The sequence below is a fragment of the Triticum urartu genome, chromosome 2A, assembly GCF_056163025.1.
Source record: "Triticum urartu cultivar PI428250 chromosome 2A, HENAU_Tu73, whole genome shotgun sequence".
Taxonomy (NCBI): Eukaryota; Viridiplantae; Streptophyta; class Magnoliopsida; order Poales; family Poaceae; genus Triticum; species Triticum urartu.
This window is the reverse complement of record NC_141874.1, coordinates 540192755-540211281: the sequence shown is the minus strand read 5'-3', so window position 1 is coordinate 540211281 and position 18527 is coordinate 540192755. Positions and strand designations below refer to the sequence as shown.

General features: G+C 49.5%; 1 protein-coding gene across 1 annotated transcript; it reads right to left on the bottom strand.

Annotated features, from left to right (window-relative positions):
* Window positions 1-13665: 13665 nt before the first annotated feature.
* On the bottom strand, window positions 13666-16739 carry LOC125538669 (uncharacterized). Its single transcript, XM_048701939.2, has 5 exons — window positions 16383-16739; window positions 16158-16207; window positions 14858-14981; window positions 14645-14752; window positions 13666-14544 (listed from the first exon to the last, which is right to left on the bottom strand). Exons 1-5 carry the CDS (start codon window positions 16558-16560, stop codon window positions 13922-13924), a joined length of 1083 nt encoding a protein of 360 aa, XP_048557896.2. The 5' UTR covers window positions 16561-16739; the 3' UTR covers window positions 13666-13921.
* Window positions 16740-18527: the final 1788 nt, after the last annotated feature.

Sequence of the window (18527 nt, the reverse complement as noted above, 5' to 3'; positions counted from 1 at the left end):
CCCATAACTGTTCATGCGTAGTTGGTTAGTGCGTATAGGCCAGTGGTCAGACTCAGATAAAATACCAAGATCTCGTTAAGCATGTTAATTGATGTAATCGCGGCCGCCGACCAGGGCCAGACCCACCTCTCTACTGGGTGGTCTCAACCTACGCTGTCGCTCCGCCACAAAGTAACAGTCGGGGCCGTCGGGAACCCAGGCCCACCACTACCTGGATGGAACCACCTGCCCCTTTAGCCCCCAACATCGGAATCACTTGTGGGTACTCAACGAGCTGACCCGACTTTAGTCATAACATGTATTATGTGTAATATGTATAGCATATACCCGTGATCAACACCCGATGTGATCACGGCCTGATAGTATAGCATGGCAGACTGACAAGAATGTAGGGCCACTGATGATAAACTAGCATCCTATACTAAGCATTTAGGATTGCAGGTAAGGTATCAACAGTTGTAGCAACAATGACAGGCTATGCATCAGAATAGGATTAACGGAAAGCAGTAACATGCTACACTAATCTAATGCAAGCAGTAGAGAGAGAATAGGCTATATCTGGTGATCAGGGGGGGCTTGCCTGGTTGCTCGGGCAAGTAGGGGTCGTCAACAGTGTAGTCGATCGGGGCACTAGCAGCGGCGTCAGTCTCATAGTATACCGGAGAGAAGAGGGGGGAAGAAACAATGAATACAATGCAAACAGACGCCTAACGATGCATGACATGACAAGGAGCGGTGCTAGGTGTGCCCTAACGCGGTATGAGGTGATACCGGTGAAGGGGGGAAACATCCGGGAAAATATCCCCGGTGTTTCGCGTTTTCGGACAGATGAATCGGAGGGGGAAAGTTGCGTGTTTGCTATGCTATGGATGCGTGGCGAACGAACGGGCTGCGTATCCGGATTCGTCTCGTCGTTCTGAGCAGCTTTCATGTACAAAGTTTTTCCATCCAAGCTATGGTTTATTTTATATTAATTTCAAAAGATTTAAATCATTTTTAGGATTTATTTAATTACTTTAATTCGACATTATCCAGAACAGTGCATGCTGATGTCAGCATGACATCAGCAGTCAACAGGGGTGTTGACTGGTCAACTGACGTGTGGGCCCCGTTCGTCATTGACTAGACTAACTAATCGTGATTAATTAGTTTAATTAGTTGTTTAGTTTAATTAATTAAAATTAATTAAGTTAATTAATTCTTTTTATTATTTTTTATTCTTTTTTTAACATTCTAGGGTGGGCCCCTGCTGTCATTGGACCAGGGGCCCTAACGGGTGAATGGGCGTTGGGCACGGACGCCCAACAGGGCGCCGCCGAGCGAGGCAAGCGGGGCTGCGGCAGGGCGCCGGCTAGGGTGGTGGCGCGGTGGCCGGCAGGGGTGGCCGCGGGGCGGATGCGGTTCACCGCCGGCGAGGTCAGGCGGAGACGGGCTGACGAAGGTGGATGGCGAGGCGGCCATGGCTGCGGCCTGGAGGAGCGAGGCTCGCGCGGGCGCTAGCTGCAGGCGGGGGGCAGCGGCGCGGCGGGCGCACACGCGGATGGAGACGCGCGCGCGAGTGCGGCCACGAGGCTGCGGGCGGGGTGCGGTCAGGTGCCGCCCGGGGCATGGCCAGGGCGCAGCTGGCGCGTCGGCGGGCGGGGCCACGGCGCGGCCAGCGACGACTACGAGGCGAGGCGTGCCTGGGCTCGCGTGGTGAGCGGGAAGGCACGGCGAAGCTGCAGGCGAGCAACGCAGCGGCAAGCGAGGCGCGGCGAGGCGGGGCTCGGCCATGAGGAAACAGGGGGCAAGGCTGCGCGCGTGCGCGTGTGGGACAAGCGGCCGGAGTAGAGGCGAGGCAGTGCCAGAGAGAGGGTCGGCGAGCGGCTGTGTGTGCGCGAGGCCAATGGCGGCCGAGCGCGACGAGGACGGCGGCGGGCGTGAGCGAGAGACCAGGAGAGGGGGCCACGAGGGGATGTAGGGGACTGGGCGGGAGGGCTCGTGGTGGGGGGACGGGGACAACGCGACGGAGATGAAGGAGGCCAGCGAGGTCGCGGGATGAGGCGGCGACGACGTTGGTTCGCGGGGAGGAGGGCGCGGTCGCCCCGATCCCGATCTAGATCAGGGGAGTAGGGGAGAGAGAGACATGGGGGAAGTGGGCAGTGGATAGGGTTTGGTTTGACCAGGGGTGGGGGTTATGGTGGAGTGGGGTGATCGGTTGGGCTTGCTGGGCCGGTTGGCCTAGTGGGCAGGGGGGCTTTTCTTTTTATTTACTTAGTTTTCTTTTCTTTTTTATTTCTTTCTTTTATTTATTTTCTTTTCTGTTTTATTCCAATTTAAATTATTTAGGCATTTTATAAAAATGTGTTTATTACACCATTTTTACATATGCAAAATATGGCACCTCCCGAATATTTTTGTTTTAACTTTTGAAAAGTTTTGATGTCTGACATTTATTTAAACTTTTGAATTTGAAAAGTTTTGATCCAACGCGAGATTAGCAACAGTAACCGGGGTGACGTGGCACCGTTAACGTGGGATTACTGTAGCATGATTATCCAGGCGTTACAAAACTCCTCACTACAAGAAATCTTGTCCCGAGATTTTAGGAGGTAGAGGGAAACAGTGCGGGCTATTCATCACGCAGGCGATCCTCGCTTTCCCAAGTGGCTTCATCTTCAGAGTGATGTGACCACTGGACCTTGAGGAATTTGATCGCCTTCTGACGTGTGCGGCGTTCAGCTTGGTCGAGAATGCGGACCGGATGCTCTTTATAGGAGAGGTCCTGCTGCAATTCGAGCACTTCATGATCCACTGCTCGGATTGGGTCCTTGAAGCAAGGGCGGACCTGTGACACGTGGAACACATCGTGAACCTGAGAAAGGTTTAACGGAAGCTCCAGTTGATATGCCACTTTTCCACGCCTTTCGAGAATAGTGAATGGGCCAATATAGCGAGGAGCTAGCTTGCCCTTGATCCTGAAGCGGTGAGCACCCTTCATTGGTGTAACTCAAAGATAAGCCTTTGTGATGACGGTCATACTGACTTTTCTGGCGTGACTGAGCAGTCTTGAGATTCTCGTGAATAATGCGGACTTGTTCTTCAGCATGTTGGATAATATCCGGACCGAAGAGTGGACGTTCCCCAGTTTCTAACCAGTTCAGAGGGGTCCGACACTTTCGTCCATATAACACTTCAAAGGGGCCATCTTCAGACTAGCTTGATAGCTATTATTATAAGAGAACTCGGCATACGGAAGGGATTCCTCCCATTGTTGGGATCTATGGTAGGGTGTGTCGACTACAAATTAAAATTCCTACGCGCATAACAACCAAGGACATGCTATGGGAGATGGATCACAGATCGTTACCACTAGACGCGCAGTGCCGTGCAGCGGAAGAAGAGTTGGGGCAGCGCATCCGCGTGGATCGTCTCCTCCTCGTCCGATCTCCCTCGTACAACCGGCGGTCAGTTCCCATGTATAGGTTCACCGGAGCGGCGCAAGTGCACCGCCTCTAACGGTATCTGCGCGTGCAGGAGGAACGTCGTGGGGCGGACTGCTAGGTCTGATCTCACAACCGGCGGCGAGTGAAGGTGTCTATTCGCAACACATGCAAACCCTAGTGACAGCGCCGAAGCGATCAGCCGCGTGAGTGTGCGGCACCTCCACTATATATATAGGCGTCCGTCGCGGGCTCAACACTTGGGCCTCGCACGGACCCTAAAGCCCATAAGTCTACTTAGCCACAATCCGAATACAGTTCGGATCACATCCGACCAGTGTCCTCGGATCCGACCTCGTAGGTTCCTTCCCTTAAGCGCGCGACCCCTTAGGTTCAAGTCGTCTTGGTCGCAATTCGGATCACCTCCGAAACGGTTGGTAGCGGCCACTAGCAAGGCATGCCGAACACCAAGCAGACTATGAAGCTGGTTAGCGAACATGTACATCACACTTCCATTCCTTTTGCCACATGATATATGTTGTCGAGCTCAAGGCGAGTCTGTCATCCTTGTGCTAGCACGACCTCTTTCTCGTTCCAGTGATGCCGACCACAAATCGGATTATCTCATAATCCTTGTCGCATGGCCATGCTTATCCTGGTCGGATCACACGAGGGGCCCAGAGTATATCTCTCCTGATTGGAGGGGCAAATCCCATCTTGCTCGACCACGTCTCGCAGCATGGTTCTGGACAAACCCGAAACCTACCTTTATAACTACCCAGTTACGGAGTAGCGTTTGGTCGGCCCAAAGCAAGTCTGTCACCATCCCGAGTACATGCGTCAGCTCAGGTCTTAGGACATAGAACATATGTTGTACTAGAGACTCACAGATGACATATCGCTGCGTCTCATAGTTGGGTCTGTCCGACTTGGACCTTATCTCAACTCGGATCCGACTACGTCGAATCCGACCAGATCCTTCCAAGTCCATATTATCCGATTAGCATCCAATGCTCCATGGCTAGTGAGACCAAGCCATCGACCGTGTCATATGCTAGTCTAGTTGGCTGCGCGTCCACACATCCCTTTCGACTAGGGACCTTTTAGGACAGTCATCATACAATTCATAGTCCCACAAACAAGTCACGTACTTGCTGATACACATCATTGATAATGTCCAAGGACTATCTTTATTCATAAACACATAGGAAATATCATCATACATGATTGCCTCTAGGGCATATCTCCAACAGTCTCCCACCTGCACTAGAGTCAATCAAATAGACATTGAATGCCCATAGCTCTAACGTGCCCCTCATGCTTGGGTTGTGGAAGCGGCTTAGTCAACGGATCCGCAACATTTGCATCCGTGTGAATTTTGCATAACTCTACATCACCACTCTTTATGATCGTTCGTATCAGGTGATATTTCCGATCTATGTGTCTGACCTTGTGGTGATTCATCGGCTCCTTGGCTTGTGCGATGGCACCAGAATTATCACAATAAAGGTCCAATGGTTTTACCGAGGCTTGGAAAATACCAAGATCATCCAGAAAGTTCCGGATCCAAACACCTTCCTTTGCAGCTTCACAAGCCGCAATGTATTCGGCTTCTGTAGTAGAATCGGCCACCGTATCTAGCTTGGAACTCATCCAGCTCACTGCTCCTTCGTTCATGACGTACACGAATTCGGACTGTGATCGACAATCATCTCTGTCGGTTTGGAAACTAGCATCGGCGTAACCCCTTACGATGAGCTCTTCCTCACCTCCATAAACTAGGAACATCTCTTTAGTCCTTTTCAGGTACTTCAAAATAGTCTTTACCGCTGCCCAGTGACTCTCACCTGGGTTGGCCTAGTATCTACTTGTTAGGCTTATTGCAAAAGCAACATCGGGCCGCGTACATATCATGGCATACATGATGGATCCGATTGCCGAGGCATATGGAATCCTACTCATCCTGCTTCGCTCATCAGATGTCGAAGGACTCTGAGTCTCGCTTAGCCTTATACCATGTGAGAGTGGCAAGAACCCTTTCTTTGCCTCACTCATGTTGAACCGCTTCAACACTTTATCTATGTACATGCTCTGGCTTAAGCCGAGCAGCCTCCTTGATCTATCTCTATAGATCTTAATGCCTAAAATGTACATTGCCTCACCAAGGTCCTTCATCGAAAACTTGCCATTCAATGACTCCTTGACCGAGTTCAGCATCGAAATATCATTTCCGATCAGTAGTATGTCATCCACATACAAGATCAAAAACACTATCGAGCTCCCACTTAACTTCTTGTATAAACAAGAGTCCTCTTCGCTTTTGATGAAGCCGAAACCAGTGACGACCTCATCAAAACGAATGTTCCAGCTCCGAGATGCTTGCCTCAACCCATAAATGGATCTCTTGAGCTTGCATACATTACTAGTGCTAGTCGGATCGACAAAACCCTTGGGCTGTATCATATACACGTCCTCGGTTAAATTTCCATGAAGGAATGCCGTCTTGACATCCATCTGCCATATCTCGTAATCGAAATATGCAGCTATATCTAGTACGATCCTCACCGACTTCAGCATCGCTACCGGCGAGTAAGTCTCATCGTAGTCAATTCCTTGAACTTGTCCATAACCCTTAGCGACAAGCTGAGCTTTGTGGATCTGAACATTTCCATCCACATCGGTTTTCTTCTTAAAGATCCATTTGCAACCAATGGCCGTTACGCCAGGCGGCAGATCAACCAAGTCCCAAACTTGATTCTCATCCATGGACTTTAACTCGGATCTCATGGCCTCCAGCCATGCCTCAGAATCTGGGCTCACCATCGCTTCTGCATATGTTGCCGGCTCGTTGCTTTCTAGCAACAATACATCGCGCACTCTACGCAATCTTTCCGACCTCCGTGGTTCCAGTGCCGCTTCCACTACGGGTTCCCTAACTGACTCCGGTATGATCTCATCACCACCAAGCCGTCCCCGAGTGGTCCTCGAATTTCTTCGAGTCAGACCGTCCTCCCACTGGCCTCCCGACTGAGAAACTCTTTCTCAAGGAAAACCCCATTCCGAGCAACAAACACTTTGTTCTCTTCCCGGTTGTAGAAGTTATATCCCAAGGTTTCCCTCGGATATCCCACGAATATGCATTTATCCGACTTGGGTGTAAGCTTGTCTGACATAAGTTTCTTGACAAATGCTTCACAACCCCAAATCTTTAGAAAAGACAAATTGGGACTCTTTCCGGTCCACATCTCATGTGGTGTCTTGTCTACGGATTTTGATGGTACCCTATTAAGTGTGAAAGCTGCAGTTTCTAGAGCGTATCCCCAGAATGACAAGGGTAAATCGGACTTGCTCATCATAGATCGAACCATGTCCAACAAGGTGTGATTCCTCCGTTCTGATACACCATTTCTCTATGGCATACCCAGAGGTGTGAGCTGAGGTACTATACCTCTGCTTTTCAGATGATCATCAAACTCCTGGCTCATGTACTCACCTCCACGATCAAATCGTAGAAGTTTTATAGTCTTGCCGAGCTGATTCTCCACCTCATTTTGAAACTCTTTAAACTTTTCAAAAGTCTCTGACTTGTGCCTCATCAAATAGATATATCCGTATCTACTCAAGTCGTCGGTAAAAGTCATGAAGTACTGATAGCCACCTCTGGCAGTTGTGCTCATTGGTCCACACACATCACTGTGTATCAGTTCCAACAGCTCGGATGCCCTCTCACAACTCTTTGTGAAAGGAGACTTAGTCATCTTGCCGAGCAAGCATGATTGGCATGTCTCGAACGACCCAAAGTCGGTCGAAGTTAGGAGTCCATCATCATGGAGCTTCTTCATGCGTTTCAGACTAATGTGTCCAAGCCGGCAATGCCAGAAGTATGTTGGATTTATCTCATTGGGCTTATGCCTCTTGACATTCACGTTATAGACCGGTTCATGTTCTAGATTCAATATAAATAACCCATCAACAATGGGTGCATAGCCGTGGAACATACCATTCAAATAAATCGAACAACCATTGTCCTTTAAATTGAATTCATAACCCTGACTCATCAAGCATGAGGCAGAATAATGTTCCGACTAAGTGCAGGAATGTAATAACAATTATTCAATTCCAAAATAAATCCAGAAGGAAGCTAGAGCTGCATCGTGCCGACCTCCAACGTAGCAACTCTTGCTTTGTTGCCGACCCTGATGTCAATCTCCCCTTATGCCACACGCCTAGTTCTTACCAGCCCCTGCATTGAGTTGCAAATATGAACAACCGATCCAGTATCAAATACCCAAGAGCTACTAGGTATGCCAGCAAGGTAAATGTCTATAACATATGCAACAAGTGTACTTTTGCCTGAAGCAGCATTCCCGACCTTCTTGCCATGCTTTGCAAGCCACTTGCTATAGTTCCTCTTCCAGTGACCAGTTTCCTTGCAATGATAGCAAATGGTCTTTGAGTCCGGTCCAGACTTCGGCGCAGCGGCGGAGGTTACCATCTTCGTGCCCTTTGCCTTAGTCTTCTTCTTAGACCAACTCTTCTTGAACTTAGCCGATTTCTGCACCATCAACACTTGATGCGTGCCTTTCTTAATATCCTGCTCTGCCACTTTGAGCATCCCATGCAATTCAGTGAGCTTCTTATCCATGCTATGCATATGATAGTTCGAGATGAACGTCCCATAGCTGGGCGGAAGAGAGCCCAGAACTGCATCAGTAGCCAGCTCATCCAAGAGCGAGAAGCCCAACCGATCCAAAGCTTGCACATATCCGATCATCTTGATCACATGCGGGCTCAGTGGATCACCTTCCTTCAGCTTACAATCCATCAAGGATCTCCAGACGATGAACCTTTCGGTCCTAGCCTGCACCTGAAACATGCTCTTGAGACTCTCGATCATATCGAAAGCCCCAACGTCTTCGAAATGCTACTGAAAATCGGGCTCCATACAAGCCAGCATGAGGCAGCTGATCTCGTTTGATTCATCAACGAGTTTCTGGTAGGCATTCTTGGTTGTGGTACTAGCATTATCAGCAGGTTCCTCTGGAAGCGGATCCTCTAGAACATGTTCCTTTTTATCATGCTTGAGAACAATTCTCAAATTTCTATAGCAGGTAGTAAAGTTTGTTCCATTAAATTTATCCTTTTCCAGAATTGATTTCAATGCAAAGTTGGGTTGAGCAGGTGGTTCCATTGATCTACAACAGAAAATATGCAATCACTAAGCAATGTGTTTATGTAGAGTAATTCTAGCCTTAAACAGAAATACTCCCACTGAAGTTAGCATCCCTCCACAAACTCTCAGTGATTCAGGATCCGACTAGCACATGCGACTAGTGAGCTTTAGCATCACTGCTAGATAACATGCCTATCTCGTAAGCAACTCCTTGCTAATCGTATCTCTATACGACTCCTATCGGTCGGGTAGGTATCTCATACCCCGGCTCCCAACCTCTTTTGCCACAAGGCCCAAAACCGTTTTGATAGCCTTGTCAAGTCAACCTAATGCAGTGCATGTCCGTGTCCGACACGAACCCTTCAGTTCAAGGACACCTAGAAGCACCCCAATTTTATGAGCCCACTACTAGACGTACTTGACGTGCGAAGGTGCAACATCGGGGATGGCAATTCGCTTGATATTCATGAGGGATCTTTCTACCATTCTAACATGCATAGAATACAAGGAAGCATAACAATCATAAATAAACACATATTGTGAAATAGTATGGCTCCTTCATGGATGTTCTTCCAGGTCGGCTCCAACTCCGATGACCATCTAGAAACTCCATCTTGTTTGTCATGCCGGGACGCCAAGCCACCAACCTGATCTCTATTATACAACTACTACATCTAGTAATGAATTTTACATAGAGTCACAAGTCGACTCGCAGGTTGTTATACAATATAATGACAGCACTTTGGCTCCTGCCGGCTGCCAAACATGACACACAGGCCATGTATAATTTACACACATGCATCACATACACATGAGCCATACTATTCAAATCAAACCCTGCAAAATAAAGTTATGCATAGAATCGTATTCTACCGGTTCGAGTGATCGTGTACGAAATACAAGGCGCTACGCACACGGCGGTCCTACTCATCCTGTGGTAGGAGTCGTCGTCAACGGTGACGCCTTGCTCCTGGACTCCAACGTCTGGTCGCAACAATCAGGTATAGAAAGGGGGAAAAGGGGGAGCAAATCAACCATGAGTACTCATCCAAAGTACTCACAAGCAAGGAGCTACACTACATATGCATTGTATCAAATGAAAAGGGTAATATATGTGGACTGAACTGCAGAATGCTAGAATAAGAGGGGGATAGCTAGGCCTATCGAAGACTACGCTTCTGGCAACATCCATCTTGTAGCATGTAAAAGAGAGTAGATGGTAAGTTCACCAAGTAACATCGCATAACATAACCCTACCCGGTGATCCTCCCCTCGTCGCCCTGTGAGAGAGCGATCACCGGTTGTATCTGGCACTTGGAAGGGTGTGTTTTATTAAGTATCTGGTTCTAGTTGTCATAAGGTCAAGGTACAACTCCGGGTCGTCCTTTTATCGAGGGACACAACTATTCGAATAGATAAACTTCCCTGCAGGGGTGCACCACATTTCCCAACACGCTCGATCCCCTTTGTCCGGACACACTTTCCTGGGTCATGCCCGGCCTCGGAAGATCAACACGTCGCAGCCCCACCTAGGCACAACAGAGAGGTCAGCACGCCGGTCTAAATCCTATGCGCGCATGGGTCTGGGCCCATCGCCCATTGCACACCTGCATGTTGCGTACGCGGCCGGTGAGCAGACCTAGCAACCTCCATTACAAAGGAAGTTGCGTTACGCGGTCCAACCCGGCGCGCGCCGCGCTGATGTCACGAAGGCTTCGGCTGATACCACGACGTCGAGTGCCCATAACTGTTCCTGCGTAGTTGGTTAGTGCGTATAGGCTAGTGGCCAGACTCAGATCAAATACCAAGATCTTGTTAAGCGTGTTAATTGATGTAATCGCGGCCGCCTACCAGGGCCAGGCCCACCTCTCTACTGGGTGGTCTCAACCTGCCCTGTCGCTCCGCCACAAAGTAACAGTCGGGGGCCGTCGGGAACCCAAGCCCACCACTACCTGGATGAAACCACCTTCCCCTTCAGCCCCCAACATCGGAATCACTTGCGGGTACTCAACGAGCCGACCCGACTTTAGTCATAACATGTATTATGTGTAATATGTATAGCATATACTCGTGATCAACACCCGACATGATCACGGCCCAATAGTATAGCATGGCAGACTAACAAGAATGTAGGGCCACTGATGATAAACTAGCATCCTATACTAAGCATTTAGGATTGCGGGTAAGGTATCAATAGTTGTAGCAACAATGACAAGCTATGCATCATAATAGGATTAACGGAAAGCAGTAACATGCTACACTACTCTAATGCAAGGAGTAGAGAGATAATAGGCGATATTTGGTGATCAAGGGGGGCTTGCCTGGTTGCTCTGGCAAGTAGGGATCGTCAACAGCGTAGTCGATCGGGGCACCAGCAGCGGCGTCAGTCTCGTAGTCTATCGGAGAGAAGAGGGGGAAGAAACAATGAATACAATGCAAACAGATGCATAACGATGCATGACATGACAAGTAGCAGTGCTAGGTGTGCCCTAACGCGGTATGAGGTGATACCGGTGAAGGGGGAAAACATCCGGGAAAATATCCTCGGTGTTTCGCGTTTTCGGACAGATAAATCGGAGGGAGAAAGTTGTGTGTTCGCTATGCTAGGGATGCGTGGCAGACGAACGGGCTTTGTTTCCGGATTCGTCTCGTCGTTCTAAGCAACTTTCATGTACAAAGTTTTTCCATCCGAGCTATGGTTTATTTTATATTAATTTCAAAAGATTTAAATCATTTTTAGGATTTATTTAATTACTTTAATTCAACATTATCCAGAACAGTGCATGCTGACGTCAGCATGACATCAGCAGTCAACAGGGGTGTTGACTGGTCAACTGACGTGTGGGTCCCGTTCGTCATTGACTAGACTAACTAATCATGATTAATTAGTTTAATTAGTTGTTTAGTTTAATTAATCAAAATTAATTAATTAATTAATTATTATTTTAATTCTTTTTTTAACGTTCTGGGGTGGGCCCCGGCTGTCATTAGGCCAGGGGCCCTAACGGGTGAACGGTCATTGGGCACGGGCGCCCGACAGGGCGCCGCCGAGCGAGGCAAGCGGGGCTGCGGCGGGGCGCCGGCCAGGGCGGTGGCGCGGTGGCCGGCAGGGGTGGCCGCGGGGCAGATGCGGTTCACTGCCGGCGAGGTCAGGCGGAGACGGGCTGACGAAGGCGGATGGCGAGGCAGCCATGGCTGCAGCCTGGAGTAGCGAGGCTCGCGCGGGCGCTAGCTGCAGGCGGGAGGCAGCAGCGGCGGCGGGCGCACGCGCGGATGGAGACGCGTGCGCGAGCGCGGTCACGAGGCTGCGGGCGGGGTGCGGTCGGGTGCCGCCCAAGGCCTGGCCTAGGCATAGCTGGCGCATCGGTGGGCGGGGCCACGGCGTGGCCAGCGACGACTACGAGGCGAGGCGTGCGCGGGCGCGCGTGGTGAGCGGGAGGGCACGACGGAGCTGCGGGCGAGCAGCGCAGTGGCAAGCGAGGCGCAGCGAGGCGGGGCTTGGCCATGAGGAAACATGGGGCAGGGCGGCGCGGGTGCGCGTGTGGGACGAGCGGTCGTAGTAGACGCGAGGGTCGGCGAGCGGCTGTGTGTGCGCGAGGCCAGTGGCGGCCGAGCGCGACGAGGACGACGGCGGGCGTGAGCGAGAGACGAGGAGAGGGGGCTCGCGAGGGGATGTAGGGGACTGGGCAACAGGGCTCGTGGTGGGGGGACGGGGACGACGCGATGGAGATGAAGCAGGCCGGCGAGGTCGCGGGACGAGGCGACGACGGCGTTGGTTCGCGGGAAGGAGGGCGCGGTCGCCCCGATCCCGATTTGGATCGGGGGGAGTGGGGGAGAGAGAGACGTGGGGGGGGAAGTGGGGAGTGGATAGGGTTCGGTTTGACGAGGGGTGGGGGTTATGGGGGAGTGGGGTGACCGGTTGGGCCTGCTGGGCCGGTTGGCCTAGAGGGCAGGGGGCTTTTTTATTTACTTAGTTTTCTTTTCTGTTTTTATTTCTTTCTTTTATTTATTTTCTTTTTTTATTCCAATTTAAATTATTTAGGCATTATATAAAAATGTGTTTATTACACCATATTTATATATGCAAAATATGGCATTTTCCGAACATTTTTGTTTTAACTTTTGAAAAGTTTTGATGTCCGACATTTATTTAAACTTTTGATTTTGAAAAGTTTGGTCCAGCGTGAGATTAGCAACAGTAACTGGGGTGACGTGGCATCGTTAACGTGGGATTAGTGTAGTATGATTATCCGGGCGTTACAAGAGTAAAGGTGAGCACTCACAGAAGTGGATGAACATATATAGGTGATGCGACTTGAGACCAATGGTTCTTGTAGAAGAGTCTGTCTGGCGCTTCAGCAACAATATCGGATCACGAGGAAGCAGAGGACCATAGCGAGTCTTTGTGATGGATAGAACGCACCTAGGTTGGCCCTGGAGTAGAGGAGGGCGTGGACGAGTTTATTGTCGTGGAGGGGAGACTCCACGCCGTCAATGCGCCCAACCTAGATCGTGTCGTGGTCCTGTCGCCTCACCTCACCTCCGTTGCGTTGTAGTCGCCTCGCCACCGCCGCCGTCCTCATGCCTCGCGTGGACTGGGGGAGAGGCCGCCGGTGAGGTCGAATCTCGAGGGAGAGGGAGGCGCACCTCGCCGCCGCCGCTGCCCACATGCCTCGCCTGGATTTGGGGACAGGAGGGCAGGCCGCTGGGGAGGTCGAGGGAGAGGGAGATGCCGGCCAGCGGCGTTGGGAAAACCAATTTGCATTGGGGAGGCGGAGCACGCGCGCTGGATATGGAGTGCCTGCGTGGAGAACGACTGGTTTTGCTTTTGCCCAGGTCAAGCGGCAGTTGGGGATCGCAGCAGGGGAACGTGTGTAAGTTGGTCGTAGTTTTTTTTTGGCTTTTGACGAAGGAGTCGTGCGGGGTTTTTTTTATCATGGAGATCGTGGGTGGAAAGACGTATCGATAGGCTACGAGGACCATCACGACGACGTTCGATCCTCCTTTAGTAGAGATTTTTGGGTCGCGCTAAAGCGCTTCTTTAACATAATACAGATGCAGACACTCATATATACGTACATAAATTCATTCCTACGAACACACACATACACACCCTACCTCTGTGAGCAATGTTTGCACATTTTTGTTTGCACTGCACAAACGCATGATTTTATTTTTCAAGCACCGTAGCCGCTCTGGCCTCACGGCATAACAGTACCCAGCCCCACGAATCGCGCCACCTCCAAATCCAGAGTGAACACATCTAGTACGATCCATTAACCAATGGTGGCACTACTACTACCGTAGCAGCCATAGTCCAGCCTAGCTAGAAGGAGAACGTGAAGCGCATGTCGTGTTTGTACACCTGGCCGGGCCTCACCGTCACCGACGGGAACTCGGGGTGGTTCACGGCGTCCGGGTACGCCTGCGTCTCGAGGCAGAACCCGCCGTACTGCTCGTACAGCTTGCCGCCCTTCCCCTGGGTGTGGTTCAGAAAGTTGCCGGTGTAGAGCTGCATGGCCGGCTGGTTGGCCCACAGCTCCAGCGCGCGCCCGGACTTGCCGTCCCGCGCCACCGCCACCTTCCGCATGCCCTCCCCGTCGATGACGTAGTTGATGTCGTAGCCGTAGACTTTGCCGCCCTTGACCTTCCGGATGCGCGCGCCGATGGGCGTCGGCGTGCGGAAGTCGTAGTTCGTGCCGGCCACCGGGTCGACGCGGCCCGACGACGGGAGCAGCTCCTCGTCCATCGGGGTGTACCGGGACGCGGAGAGCTGGAGCGTGTGGCCCAGGATGTCGCCGCTGCCCTCCCCGCCCAGGTTCAGGTACACGTGCTGCAGGAAGTTCACCGGCGTCGCCTTGTTCAGCGCCGTCGCGTTCGTGCGGATGCTCAGCTCGTACGGGCCCGTCAGCTGGTACGTCGCGTACACGTCCAGGTCTCCGGGGAACCCTGCTCATTTCGTCATTTTTAACCATGGCTGTTGAGTGCATTGCGCGATAATAAAAGCTTCTGAACGAAATGGGCCACGTCGATCGCTGCATTTTCGCACCTTGCTCTCCGTCGAAGCTGCGGTAGTACATGGTGATGTATGGGGAGTCGCCGCCGGCGACGTACTCTTTCACCGTCCATATGACCTTGCTGAACCCTCTTTTGCCACCTACACAGTGCAAGCGCACAATCAATGGCGGGTTAATTAGTTCCTTTATATACGCCTCTCGCGCCGCAACAAAGCTCTGATCAAAGCAAGCAGACAATATCATACCATGAATTGCGTTCTTTCCGTCGTTGATGTAGGTATGGTACACTTTTCCGTCGAGGACGAAGCGGCCCCTGGCCATCCTCTGCGCCACCCTCCCATTTAGCGGCCCAAAGTAAGAGGTATCATTCTGAATAGCCAGAGGAAACAACAACTTAAAATTAACGTGGCGTCTCATCATGATGTCAAAAATAAACGTGGTGTCTCATCAGGACAGCAATAAAGTTGACAGATCAGGCGAATAATCGGACAAATCTTTGCTAGGATAAGAAATGATTTCATATGATTGGTTGGCGTGTTGCTTATATATGTACGCATGCACATGGCCTTTCAGATTTTGATTGACAAAATGGATCGGAGCACCACGCTGGAGCGATGGGGCCTGGTCGGCCAGAGTCGTCATTGTGTACCAGCTCAAAGATTGACGGCTCGTGCACAGGACTTTTCTTAAACTTTGTGAGTTGGTGTTGAGGTGTCATTTTCAACTAGTCTAGCATGACGGCTCGCAGATAAGCTTCTCCGAAAATCTGATTGATTGGTGGAAGACTTGGCTCGTGCATGGAAAATTCTGTTGCCGGGCTGTTCTGATCTCGCCATATATGCTTTGACCACTCAAATCAAACTAATGGGAAGAGACTACAGTAGCAAGGGACGTGTGTGTATCACGGGGGAGGGTGAGGATTAGTAGACAATGAACGGAAAATCTGCAGCTGATACGGCAGACGAGGGCAATCCCACGGCCAGAATTATTTTAGAAAACAAAAGCTCTCCCTTCATCATTCCACGACCACAAGTTTTTATAGTTTCTTTTAGAGAAGTTGTTTCACATGGTGGGCAATTAGTGCATTACTCAAAATCACAAGAAGGATTGGATCCACCTATAGCTGCTTGTCGGTTCATTTGTTTATTCATGATCATGTACTCTTGTCTCCTTAATTTTCTCTTCTCTGTACTTTTGATCCTTACATGTAAGAGATTTTCAGAAAAAGTAAAAATGATGAGCTATTGACTATTGACAAAATGGTGGTGAATACAGGGTATTCGGAAGAGCATGCCGGCATTGATGCAAGCCTAAAGGTTGAGTGATATTCTCCTCCTGAGTCGTACTAACGAGCTGTAATCAGGTAAGCCAATTGAACAGATAAGGAATTCAGTGGAACAGTCCATACATATGCCCTGAACCGAAAAAGAAAGAAGCAAAACGAGAAGCGGCGCAAGGTTCGTTCTATGAGCAATCTACATTTCGGACGGACGCTGAAGGAATGCAGCAGAAAAGATAATTTCGAGAAGGGTTCGGTGAACTTACAACATACTCAGCGAGGGTGTCCATGCCCAGCACAACATCAGCCAAATTCCCTGCAAAATAATTTGTTGCGAGGTAAGTGAGTCTCACACGCCACACGAAAGCAAGATCACACATAGAGGGGATATGATTTTCTTGGTACGGGAACCAGATCTCTTCTCATTTTCTGGTGGAAACAAGATCTTTTTTGTTGTTGTTTTTCGGGTAGAGAGAAGAAGATGAAGATACCTTTGGAATCAGGGACGAGGACCGACATGATGGTGGCGCCCCAGTTGGTCATCTTGACGGAGAAATCCCCTCTCTTGAGCTCGTACACGCCGACCATCTTCCTCCTCGCATCGGCGCCGCCGGCCAGCGCGAGGACCGCGAGGCACAAGAGCGCGGGAAGCACCGGAGCCCTCGCCATTGGGGGCCAACACCCTCTCGTAGGTTACCAGTAGCAGGAAGGAAGAAGAGGACGGCTGAGAAAGATGCAGGCCTATATCACGAATGAAGAAGAGGACGGCTATCTCATCCAGAAGGGGCGGGCAGAGCTGTGATATAGGCCGCCGGACAGTTGCAAGGCTGGGCCTGTGCTGCAAGCTTCCCTTTAGACCAGGGATCTCTTTTTAAAATACAGTATATCTTTCTAAAATACAGTGTCTGCTTGAGAAAGGGAGGAAATCAAAAAGAAAACGAGGTCAAAAATTTGGGTTGTCACGCGCTTGCGTACCCACGTGTTGCTTATGGTGCCCATGGATCGATATCGACCTGCTGGCCGTCTTCTTGTAAGGCGTACTGCTGGCCGTCGGTTACTCGGTTGTGGACAGCGTCGGCCGCCCTCGTGCTCGCCGGGTCCCGGCGGTTGGACCAAAGTAAGCAGCGGCGTTTGATCGTCTGACGCAGCCAAACAGAACGCTAAGGCCCAAAAGCTTGACGAAGCAGGCTGTGTTCCGTGCGCTGCAGCTGCTGAGAAACAGCCGGAGCAGGTCAGCGGTGAGAATGCAGCTGGTGGAAAGATATGTTCGGTTTGCCCTGGATGCTGCAAATGTTCTATTAGTGCTGATTAACATGGGTTAGCTTTTTTTTAGGAAATGAATTGCGTGCTAGCTGTTTTTGACCCATTCTTTGCATAATTGTCATGATTGAGACCCATTTAGCCCATCTCTACCTATTTTATCTATTGTTTAAAAGTGACTTAAGCCCGGTTGTGACGGTTTGGCGTTTGGTTTTTTGTCAATTAACTGGGCAATTCTTTTCTGCTTAATTAATCAATGAGGCAAATCTTTTGCCTCTCCTTTTGAAAAAGTAGACTTAAGCATGTATTCTTTTACATGGAAAAGGATCCCGATGGTACTGGTCACATCCTCGCGCCAGTCGCCTCATGCTCGCATCCCTCCTTTAATCCCTCACACACGTACGTGACCTGCTCTTGGGCCCTGCCATTGCTACCTCAGATCTTTATTCCTTTTTCTTCTTTGATGAGACGAATGACACACACAACAACCAAATGCCCCACCATCGTCTTCTTCCTCACCTGTGCTCCTCACGTAGAAGAGAAAAAACCGGCCATATTTTTAATACTGTTACAAAAAATTGAAATCAATCTTTTAGGGACTTTAAAAAAACTTTATCCATTTGAGAAAAGTTCACAAAATTCTAACAAATTGAGAATTTAAATTTTTTCAAAAAATATATAAACCGTTTGCAAAAAATCTCAAATTTGAGAAAAGTTCATGAATTTGAAAATAAGAGAGTAATGATTTGAAAAAAGTTGTGAATTTTGAAAAAGTTCATATATCTTTAGAAAATCATGAATCTTAAAAAGTTCATCTATTTTGAAAAAATGGTTTGCTGATTTTGAAAATAAAAATAAAAATGATTAAGAGTTAGTGGATTTGCAAAACATTCATGCATTTGAAGGAAAAGTTGACGATTTGGAAAAAGTTCACGAATTTAAGAAAAGTGTCCATGGATTTGCAAAAATGTTCACGAATTTGAAAGCTTCACGAATTTAAGAAAAGTATGCGAATTTAGAAAAGAAAAAGGAAATGAAAAGAGAAAATTTGCCTAAGAAAAGAAGAAAATGAAAAAAAGGCCAACTAAAACTAGAAAAAATCAGAATGGGGAGACGGTGAGGCACATCAGGTAAGCTTCCCATTTGGTTACTGTTCATGGACTGCCCAATAACCGACGTTGAGGACGTCAAATAGAATTTGGGATATATCGACGCCAGCACACAATTGGGGCGGATCCTATTTGGCGCTTCAGGCGCTCATTACTGTGTATTTTACAAACAGGTGCCTGAAGCCCTCCAGGCAGGGCCGGGCCCTTTAGCTATATTTTTGTTTTTTGTTTTTATATTTACTTAAATTTCGTGAACTTTTTTCAAAA